At 38.5% G+C, this 11,949-nt stretch overlaps 1 protein-coding gene across 1 annotated transcript in view; it reads left to right on the top strand.

The window, feature by feature from the left end:
- Window positions 1-11,949, top strand: part of LOC101845858 (leucine-rich melanocyte differentiation-associated protein) — a 39,556-nt gene that overhangs the window by 14,122 nt on the left and 13,485 nt on the right. The window contains exons 2-5 of the mRNA XM_005102036.3: window positions 7,696-7,796; window positions 8,120-8,246; window positions 9,650-9,789; window positions 11,468-11,600. Coding sequence (XP_005102093.1) covers window positions 7,696-7,796; window positions 8,120-8,246; window positions 9,650-9,789; window positions 11,468-11,600 — 501 coding nt within the window. The remainder of the gene's footprint in view (window positions 1-7,695; window positions 7,797-8,119; window positions 8,247-9,649; window positions 9,790-11,467; window positions 11,601-11,949) is intronic.

Here is an 11,949-nt window from a genome sequence, read left to right as displayed (position 1 = left end):
ATGAGTGGCACGTGGGGAGGAAAATTGCACCATTTTTCTTTGTTCGTTCGCATCATGAATAGTTTTCTTTATGTCGTCCCCGTAGAGGAATTTAGTACCGTCAATTGGTACGTCACAGATACCCTTCATGTTCATGGGTAAGGCCCACCTTTGTGCTTCCTTCCTGCGGCTGGTGATTTTCTGCTGGGAGTGTCCCAGGATGGAGATAACGTCCAATAACTTTTGGACAATGGGCCTTTTGCTTTCACCATCCTTGACCAAAAGGTCAGCACACTGTGCCACCGCAGTAGTCGCTTTCGCAATCGTTTTCTGGATCGAGGTGTACTTGGCATCGTTCTTTTTCCCCCCGCTTTGTAACAGTTTCCAAATCTCCGGATTTGTTTGTCGTACCAGGAGCGCTTCACAATTGCCTGGCCTTTTGTATTTACTTACCTTTTCTTTCATCTTATCATTTTTCATTGTTGTGCAGAATCTTTTCTCCACAAACTTTGCGAGGTTTTCAGACAGAGGGTCCGTTATCTCTTCGTCTACCTCGTATTCGTTGTTCGCCTCCGCGAACCAATCCCCTGCCGCACCTAACGCCCCTTCGTCTCGTTCCCCTCGATAGTCATTGTTAGGGGGGCAGAACAGATCGTCTATTAGCTCGCCATCTGATAACACGTTTCCGGTCTCTTCAAGGTTAGAATGAGATGCTTGAGTAGTCTCGCTCACTCTCCTTGTCCGTTTCTCGCTGCTTTTGTAATAGCGTTTCTTTTTGTGCTTTAGAATGGGGGACTCACACGAAGATGAAGAAACTGACCTTTTCCTTTTTCTTTTCTTTTTTGCTCTCATTGACCTCACCAACGCTGCCACTGCCTCCGTATTCCTTTGTAGTGCATCTTGAATAATATCAGTATCTGACTGAGCAGAGTAGGGAAAAGTGATACGTTTTTGTTCACTGCCTCGGCTCGTGGAAGGTTCAGGAACACTCTCCGACCCCGCAAGAATCTCATCCTCATCTAAATAGGGATCATGTACAGACAAAATGTCTTCAGTGTCCGCCATGATGTGTCCTTCGTTTAAAAAAAAATAAAACGATTAACTATATAAAACACAATATTGAACCCTGTCAAGCCACTAGGGCAATGCCGAGGAGCCCAGAGGGCAAGAAATGTGCCTATGAAGGCGATAGTATTGCTCAGAGAGCCAATTGAAGGGGATCCGAGACCGTGGGTGGGGGCGATGTGCTGTGGTAATAATGTCAGCGAGTAACAATTTTTATTATAGCAGTATTATAATGCAAGTAATTTATGTAAGAAAAAATAATAAAAGTTTTATACATTACCGAATCCGCTTCGGAAACAAGGGACAGGGGAACACACACACACACAAAATAATCCACAGCGAAGAGCACAAACTAGCCGCTACCGGTGTCTCCTTCTCGGAGAACAGGTAGACGTGCCGACGGGTCAAAGGTTGGACGCAAGTGACTGGATCGGTTAGCGCGCATCCCATATAATCACGGAGGGCCTGACCGGCAGTTGAGTTAAAACCACTCTTTGCTCGTCATATGCCTTAAACCCACCAAGGGGGCACGTCAGTTCATTGTAGAGAGGAGGGAGACCATTTTACCGATTGTGAGCCTTAACATAGGTCATCATAGATTCTTCCCTGGGTTTATCGGTTAAGATCCCGGTTCGCCTGCTGTATATATATATATATATATATATATTGTTTTGTTTTAGTATAGGGTTTTACGGCGCTCGCAACTGCATAAGGTCATATGAGCGCGCGGGACACACCTAATACTTTTTTGTTGGTAGGAAATTTTTGAGTTTTGCCCGGGTGGCGGCCGAAGCCTACTCTTATCGATTTTAGACCACCAAGGGATCTTTAACGTGCGCAACTTGCACACGGGCCCTCCGAGATTTTTCGCCCTTGTCCGAGAAGGCTAGGTGTAGATCTTTCCTACCAGAAGATCAGGGGTGTGGCAGAAAGACAGCAGTTAGGAGGAGCCAAGGAGTAGCAGTAGAAAGGCTGCAGAAAGAGTCAGGAGCCGAGAGGAGGGGGCAAAGGAGGTGAGGGGGTGGGGGCAGAAAGTGGAAATGAAAGCAGACAACAGAACATTGTTAGAGATCAGGAAAGGATGTGAAAGGAGACAATTTTTTAGAGAAGAAAATTTTTTGGGTCGCTACCCGGAATCGAGCCCGGGACCTTTGAACGAGAGGCCAACACCCTAACCTCTAGGCCACGAGAGCCCCCCATATATATATGCTAGTATTGCTAGTTTCATGTGATTAAGTTGTGATTAAGATTCATGCTGTCAAATTTTTATAATTGATCATCTTGTCCGAAACCCATCTCTATTCAGTTTTTCCTTTAGTACATCTCCCTTGCGGGACAAAGAGTACTGGACAATGTTCTTGAGCAATTTTTTTTTTGCCTTTAAGTAAAATATAAATATATTTAACACTTTGCCACCTTTTCTCGCCGATTAGCGATGTGTACCACCCAGTTTCTTTGGATTTTCCCCAAAATAAGATGGCAAAGTGTTAAAGTCTTTTCTAAGTGGGCAACTATTTTAAAATATTTTGAGTAATGTAGGAACATGTCTGATAAAAATTGATAAGGTTAAGATTAATTAATGCTGTGGGGGTTTGATCTTCATCTGTATTTCTCAAATATTCTTTGCCTGTGAGTCTGGTGGTGGAAACAGTTCCTGAGTTTTTTCCATTTGGTTATATTCATTAGGTTTAACCATTTTTTCTCATACCACTCCAATATTTCGCAGTAGAATCTATCCTTCCTCGCTATTGAAAGGGTAATAGATGAACATGAGGCTTCTTTTTCCAGTTTTACTCATTATCTAAACGTGTTTCTGCCTTATGCAACAGAAATACCCAGAATAATGAGCACTGTGGTGAATCTATGATATGAGTTTATTTTAAAAGCTTATAGAGGAAAAACAAATAAAAGGAAAAGAAGGTAACGCAAAAACAAAGTCAAAAGCAGGAGAGGGGGGAAAATGCAGACTATGGAGCTGACAAAGAAGGAGTGGACGTTAAATTAAAGAAAGAATTGATTTGATGAAGAAATTGAAAAAAAAAAAGTTGATGAGGAAGTGGATAAGGAAAAAAAGCTAGATGAATTAAAGACCTTCACTGCTTCACATCCCCCAACCCCACTAGTAGCGCAGAGTTGGTTGTTGGTTCAACCAGATGTGCACTGGCACAATCAGTGGAAGGACCCTCGGCAACATTTTGGAGAGAGCAACGGAGCGTCAATGGACATGTCGGGAGTGCAGGGATGTTGCTTCCTGGAACAATGAACAATGGTTTTGGAAAGGCTACCCCTGTGGTTTGAAGTGCATGACACAATGACTATGTCAGGACAAGATAATGTTATCAGTGGTGTATTACATTGTGTGACTGAGTGCTGATTGACGCAGGAGATGAACTGTACACACATCACTAGCAAGCTGTTCAAATGTACTAAGCCCAGAAAGATACATTTTTCAGGAGAGGAAAATAGCTGTTTCAATTTTTTAAACAATTGCACCTTTATCACGTCTTTTGTTTTGCTTTTTTTATTATTTAGAATCAGAATTCTGAGAAAATATTTCACGAGCACGAGCAACTTATGCTACAGATTATGAAACTGCAGTAAAAATAAGATTTTACTTGACTTGCTACATCTGAACAGCTGGCCGACAACGTATCAGTTAATGAGTTAACAATAGCACTTATCAACAATCAGTTGCTATCGTTTATCTGTTGGTGTTCATTCTGTAACGTGAAACAAGACAAGAAAAGTCTTGAGCACACTGTTGACATCAGCTTCGCATAAGTGTGTGTTGTGAAGCAATACCCCTTCAGATTTCTGTAAAGGTTTTTAAATTTAATTTATTGATCCGCTGGACAGTCGTGGACACATTTATTTATAGTTTGTGGGTCAGATTTACTGAAGAATGGTACACATTAAAACCTCCTCTGTTATCTCTGCATTGCAGCTACTCTTTCTGGTTACTGGTTGAAAAGTATTGTCTGTTTCTTATTATGAATGCTTCAGATGTATGTGACTGGAACTGGGGAAAAAAAATCACATATAGAGTGCACTCAGCAGCCACGCACGCACACGCACACACACACACACACACACACACACACACACACACACACACACACACACACACACACACACACACACACACACACACACACACACACACACACACACACACACACACACTCACACACACACACACACACACACACACACACACACACACACACACTGTTAGATGTACACATGCTTTGACATAATGAAATAAGAGCTCGCCAATTTTTTTGGCTGGTGTAGTTATTGGTGTAAAAAAATGTTTGTCATTTGTCGAAGTTTATTTATTTCTCTTGCCTTTGAGGGAACAAAAATGCCCGTCTATCTTGGAAAAAAAGTTGTGACATTTGTGATTGAAGGAGAGAGGGGTCACCTTGTGTCAGAGGTAAAAATTAATAAGAAAATGTCTGCCAAAATGTGGTGACTTCCATGGCTTGAGTGTCTCTTGGAAACTACATTTTTTGGTATCTTTTATGCATCAACATTTTTCAATGGTATCCACACAGAGATGTGTTTTTGATTTGATATCAAAGGTCTTGAGCAAAATATTTTTTAAAAGTACAACAGGCAGAAAAATGTTTTCTTTGATTTCATTATTTTGACAAGGGTAATTTTTCACTACGATGCCTCACATTATGTTTGCATGAACATCTTGCTTACTATACTTTATCTGATGGTGAAAATCGTTTTACTAATGAACGTGATACATGTCTTCAACAGTCTTGCTGATAGATTCAACCTTGTGTATTGAATTATATGAAGCTCTTTATGCTCTGAATTTGTGAATACTCTGTTCTATCTTGTGTTCAGACTCTTTTATACACTTTTGTCTATCTTTCTGCCTGCCTGCCTGCCTGCCTGCCTGCCTGCCTGCCTGCCTGCCTACCTACCTGCCTGCCTGTCTGTCTGTTTGTCTGTCTGTCTGTCTGTCTGTCTCTCTGTCTGTCTGTCTGTCTGTTTGTCTATCTGTCAGCCTGGCTGACAATAAGTATGCTCATAAATCACCACTCTCTGTCTGTCTGATTGTAATCTAGCTTTTTAGTGGGTGGTTGGCAGGTGCTGTGGTGTAGTTAGCCTTTACTTTCCTGTCAAATATGGATCTTCATTATCTCTCCTCATTCTTTTCCTTTCATCCCTCTTGTGACGCCTCAAATTTTTGGCACTTACAAGTGCAGTAAAACTTCTAGCAAAACTAAATCTAGCCTTTTATTTTAGATTTTTGAATGATCTGATTCAGCCTGCAGATAATTTTTCACTCCGGACTCAAATACATGTAATTTGCGACCGCTTTGTAGCCTCATGTATTGTCTCACAAAAAGTTAATAAAGAAATCTAAATTTGATAACACCCCTATTTGTGGCAAATAGGTGTTCAGAATAAAGAGTACCATTTTATGATACCATAAAAAAAGGTTTGAAATGTAAGTGGTAAGGAAAAAAGAAGAGATGAAAGTTATGTGAAGAAAAGGAGCAAAATATAAGAGCCGCTCTGCGCGGTTATGCATTAAATTAAAACACAGGAGACAGTCAGCTGCTGTGAACAGGCTGAATCAGCTTAGTTTGCTTGTGGCTACTCATTTGACTGTGTGCCTTTTTATTTGTTCATGTGGTGCAGACTGGAGTTTCTCAGTGGGTGGAGACTGTCGTATCAAGAATACAGTAGATGTACATCTACATTGTACAGAGAGAACCATGTCAGGACAATTTCCCTGCATCTGTTTTTATGATTGTGGATGGTTGGTTGGCTGTTGCTCTAGTGTGGTTTGCTCCTTCTTTCCTGTCAAATGAAATATCCCTTATCTCTCCTCCTTCTTTTTGTGTTTGTTACTCTCTTGCAACACCGCTAATCTTCTATACTTATATGACCTGTTGTGTTGCAGGAGCCGTAAAATGCTTATTAAAAAACTTTGAAGGTTTGTTTTTATGATTCTTCTCTCTGGTTGTGAACTTTTGGTGAAAAAGTTTTACCCATAAGCTTTGTTTTTGTTATCTTACATGGCCCGTGTGCAACCTTCCTCACACCAAAGCCTAATTAATGAGATCCGGGGGAACGGGATGTGCATTCAGTCCTACAGAAGATGAACATTTGATTTTGAGGCTTTATCTTTAAATAATCACTTATTCTATATGGGAAAGCTTTTTTCAGACAGTCAATTGATGCAGCTTATAGATCTGCAGTTCTTCATCTCTTTCTTTTTGCGACTGATATTTTTCTGATCTAGAAATAATGTAATGTGATTATTATTACTAGTCTGAATTTATAATGACCGTTAAGAATCGTAAATGATAATCTTATGTCCATTACAATGTCAACATACTTCTCTCCTCTGACTCTTCAGTCTTCTCTTCCTTTGTTTGGTAAGGGTGTAGACAGAGATATGTCACAATATATTTATTAGACGTAGCCCTTAGTTGGGATTTTTGTGTGTGTGTTAAAAATCCTCTTTAGTCTATATATTGAGAGAGGAGACCAGGTCTGAAGGAGTTTGATGTGAGGCTGAGAGTGCTTGTGACATTCTGGAGGGTAGCTGTCATGATTATTATTTCAGTTCATGAGTGATCATAATCATAATGATGAAGCAAAAACTTCATATCGGTTGACACATGTGGTAGGGATGATAATTTTCTCAGTGATACATGTACCTATTGTACTATAGATAGTGAGTGACTATAGGTCTCTGTTTGTTAAAACCTGAAAATTAAATCTGTGAGAACATTTTAAAATGTAAAATTAGACTGTAGAAAATATACAGAATCAAATGCACTCCAGCTTGTTTCCATCCATAGAATTATGATCTTAACATTACAAATGTACTGCACATGTGTGCAGAAATGTGTTTGGAGGTTGAAAAGTTTGTGGAAATTTTAAACTGTGAGGCATGTGTTTAAACAGACAATAAAAATGTGTCAATAGTAGTCGCACTTTCATTAGTCCTCTTTCCATTTCTTCCTTTGCGTTTGTTCTATTTGTGTACAACAAAAACCTCTCCAATGCGGCTGCAGCCACTACATTTTTTTCTACCAACTGTTCAAACAACCTGTCTCAGATGGCCACGGAATTCTCTCATCGCCTTGTACCTTGCTATAAATCATTTATCTGCCCCTGGTACTGTAGACGAATATTCATAATTTTCAAACTAATTTTTATTGTTAGCCTGAAGTGACTGCTGATCATCATGTTGTGATGACGAGTTTCTGGTTTATCCCACTGAAAAGTGGGCCACAAGTTGACCCTTTGGTAACATAAAAAAAATAGGCCTTGCTTTACGGTAGTTCTAAGTTTGAGTCTGCCTCCAGTTGGAACCTCAGAAGGGAAAAGTTTTTTTTTCATTTTGATCAGTTCTGCCTTAGGCGGTCACCTGTAGAAAAATGGACATTGTTCTCCACAACAATCTTTCTTCAGCTTAAACTGTTTTGATGGTGTTTAATTTTTTTCACCACTCCCTACTGAACACCGGTTTGGAGAAATGCAAAGAAAAGTATTGGCCCGATTGCTTTCCTCCAGTAAATGAAAAATGGCAAACCCTACTGATTCAGTCAGAATTTTAATAGCATAGGAGTCCCAATATATAACATGCTTTTGTTTTTTCTTTACTTTCAGTTATCTTACTTGGGATTTGATGTTGAGGCGATACCCAGGAATCTTATACAGGACTACTGCAACATAGCGTCTCGATTGGATCTTAGTTACAACAGATTGCAGTAAGTTATGTTTTAAAAAAAAGTGAAATTCTAAGTAATTTTAAAAATATTTCAAAATACTAATTTCTCAGGCTTCTGCTGTGACAAGTGCATTTTATTAAGAAGTATTTTGCATTTTTCGTTGTTATTGTTGTAACCTTCTTTTTTTACATTGTGTTCTTTTTGTAAAAAAAATAATTTTTTTTTAGAGAAACATTATTTTGTAAGTGGGTTTATTTGGTTTTTCTGCAAATTTATCTTCACTCAGATTGAAAAATTGCACGTTGGTTCTTGTGGTTTTGTTATAGTGTGGTATCTTTCATATTTCTCTTTTGTTCATACAGGTCCTTATCAGGTTTAGAGCACTTCAAATTTCTGAAGGAGCTTGTTCTTGACAACAATGAGATCAGGGATGATATTGTCTTCCCTTTCCTCAAAGAGCTTCACACCCTCACACTCAACAAGAATAAGGTAAGCTCTTTGCATTACAGATGCACTTATGTAGTTTAAAACTTTTGTGAAACTGTTGACATAATATATGTAGTTCCTTCGCCATGCAAATTTCTGCGGCCTGAATTTCTGCATTGCGGAAAACTGAAAAATTATAATTAGTATGATATTCAAGGGACTTGAGATCTATATTTGAGCTTTTCTGTAGCCTGTTTCATAGCTTATAAAAGAATCATGATAAAATATAAAGTGCCAGATCTGAAACCGACATGGATGATCATGGTTCTCCAGTCATTTCTCTGCTTACCTGCTCTTTAAGAATCCCACATTACCCTTGTGTTTCCTCGTCACTCATCTGTTCAGGTTTTCCAAAGAAGTTTCTCTGTCTGCCCCTGCATCGTTTGTCTTCTACCTTTCCAATGGAAAAAGATATTCAAAACCCTTATGTTGAGTCAAGTATCATAGAAAGTGCATTTGTCGATTCCTAATTGTTCTAATTAGTGAGCAGTCCCCCTGGACTTCTTTCAGTACTTCTTCGTTTGATTTCTTTTCTGTCCATGAAATTCTAGTCTCCTGAGAAACCCTATTTTTGTTGCTTCTATTTTATTTTCACTATCTTTGGTAATTGTCCAGCATTCACAGCTGTATAGAAGGGTTGATCACACATCGGTTTTTAGAGTGCTTATTTTAGTAGTCCTTGAGATGTTTTTACTTTTCAGGATTGGATTCATTTTATTGAAGCTGTTCTTAGCCATTGTGATTTTCATTTCATTTTCATGGTACATTTGGGTATCAGAGGATATAATCATATCTCCAAGATATTTAAGTTGTAAAACTTGTTTAATCTTTTCTTTTTTGCTTATATGTGATTATAATCAGAGTTTACTGCTCTTTTGGATATTACCATGCATTCACATTTAACAATAACGCTTTATGCTCACTTTCCTTCACTACAGTATCTAGAAGAAATTGAAGGTCCTTTTCTGAATCTGAAATTAAGACTGTGTCATTGGAATATTTGATGATATTTATATTATCTACATTCACCTTGAGACTTGGACTTTCTTCTATGTTTCTGTGGATTGTTTCACTGTTCTGGCCAAAGAGGTGTGGTGACATGACGCATCCCTGCCTAATTCCTCTTTTGATTTGCTTATATTTGTGAAACTCGCTCAATTATTACAGTGGTATTTTGGTCTCAGTACAAATTTCTAATAATTCTTTGATCTTTTTATTCCTGGTAGTTTTTGTTGTAGTATCCCTGAAATACTGATGTGTGAAAATCAGTATTGGAAATAGACATAATTTCTGATACATGCATTGGAAATAGACATATTTTCTGATGCATTCCTCAATATGTTTGCAGATCACTTATTTAAAAATAAAAAGATTTCTATTCGTCATATGCTGTTTGTATAACCCAGTTACGAGATCTGGATGCACTGTTGGAGCAACTTGTTTCCCGATTCCCCAACTTGACATACTTGAGCCTACTTGGCAACCAGGCCTGCCCCAACCAGCTGTCTTCTTTGGAAAAAGATGAAGAAGATTATCAGAGATATCGGTGAGCAGAAGGGGTTTCTTTCTTTGATGGTAAATCTTATGAACAAGAATGATTCTAAATAAGTTTATAGGTCTTATGTTTGTTCTTATTTTAAAAATTTAGTTCTTTGTTGTTGTTTTCATTATGCTTACCTGCATTTTCATCTTGATTTACAAGTCTGATAATGTTAGAGGGTGTAAAATCCTTTCTTGTTCAATGGACAAGCAATTTTTATTTTAAAAGCAACAGAGAAGTAACCGGTTTCTTTTAACCTGTTCACTCCCCATCATGGCTTACATAGCTGTGCCAGGGAGTATTGTTCTAATTAGCGCTGGTATCGCAAATAACAATTAAGCATCTTTATTTTTAGTGTCACTGACTCCTTTCATCTGTTTCTGACTCAGGAACCCCATACAAATCATTATCATCACTATCTCTGTCTTCCATAAATTCATCTATAACTTCTGCAAAAAAGGTCAATTGCTTGGTCTGTTGGATGCCATAGTGAGAAGCAAATCAGAAAGAACTTAAAACGCCAGCACTTTTCTTCTACAAAAATGAAAATTGTAACCAAATCATGGAACATTTATGTACGTGCCTTGATGTGGTGGAAGCAGGCGCTCGTCAATTTTTGGGCATATGGAGTTATTGGTACCATCTTAAAGCTTGTTCAGTTGTCTTGCTATCAGTGAAATAAATACCCATCTATCTTGAATAGATGTTGAAATCATTGAGATTGAAGAATGTGGGGTCGCCTGGTTTCAAAGGTAGAATTAGCGAGAAAATGGTCGTCAAAGTCTGGTTATTTCCCTAGTCCGTGGAAACTGAAAACATACATTTTTTGTGCCTTTAATCAATGTTTTTCAGTAAAATCCTCCACAGATGAAAAAACAAAAATTCATAAAAAATTGCTAAACTGGCAGAAAGATGCCAGTTTCTTCGATTTCATTATTTTGACGAGTGCCTGATTTCACCATGCTGCCTCACATATTATCTAACAGGATTAATTTTTAGATGGTTTTTGACCCCTGAAAATGGATTGGTCCTTGGCTCAACAAATTAGTAGTGGGCTCATGGGGCAGTAGAGGCACGTCTTGGCCGGCTGAATCAGGGCATTCAAGGGGTTAAGAAGATTCTTGTTTGATATTTGAATGTACAGAATGCAACCCTGAGTTCTCTCACCCCTAGAAGCTCAATCTTTGTAGGAAATAAAGTAGGTGTTGATGTAACAGGGTGAGAAACAAAAATTTGTTGAGTTAAACAATATTTTTTTTTACTACAGCTGCTTTTTCTCAGATATTAAAAAGTTTTATGCAATCAATTTGGCTTTGTTTTGTGCACACATGCACACACACACAGTTACTAATGAAAAGAAAATTCTCAACCGAAGCACTTTGATTCAAAATACCTCGCTTGGTTATGAACTTGATGCCCGGATGCAGTTGTAGTGGTTCAACCTTCTTGTGAGGTGTGCTGACAAAATGACTTGCTTCGTTTCTCGCAATCTGCGAAAGGAGATATTGGGCAATGATGCTATTTTCTTCAAGTTTATACTTATAAATTGTACAAACCCAACCTATGTCAGCTAAAATCTGAGAAGAAGGGGTTGTTAGTTTGCCTTACAAATTATGGTAACATCATGTCCACCATCACAGCACTAACAACCAGTTTGGTCATTGTCATTCCTAAATTCCCACAGATACTATGTACTGTTCAAATTACCCCGGCTCAAGTTCCTGGACTCTTCGCAAGTGACGGGTGCTGAGATTGCCGAGGCACGGCGAGTGGGCCCGTTCATGCAGGTGGTCAGACCCAAGGATGAAAATTTAGAGGTCTGTGAATACCAAGTTCATTTCGACGCTTAGACATAGAAAGACTCTCTGCCATATGTGCCACTTTGAAAAGTGACTTATGGCAGAGTCTCACACTGACAGTCTATTTGTTCTCTCTTCATGATGCTTTTCTCCTTGTAATCTAGTTGGGAGCTGGTCTTAGTGTTCATGTACTGTTATAATGCTGTTAGTCTTGTTAACGTATATTTGGAGGATTAAAAAAAATAGTTATTGTAAGTTACACCAAGTTAAATGTTTGAAGTACTTCGTACTTGCTGAAAATTGCTTTCTTTTATTGATACTTTGACTGCACACAAAAAAAGTAGGAACTGGACTGCAGTATAAATTT

The sequence above is a fragment of the Aplysia californica genome, unplaced genomic scaffold (assembly GCF_000002075.1).
Source record: "Aplysia californica isolate F4 #8 unplaced genomic scaffold, AplCal3.0 scaffold00309, whole genome shotgun sequence".
Taxonomy (NCBI): Eukaryota; Metazoa; Mollusca; class Gastropoda; order Aplysiida; family Aplysiidae; genus Aplysia; species Aplysia californica.
This window is presented reverse-complemented; position numbering and strand designations above follow the sequence as displayed.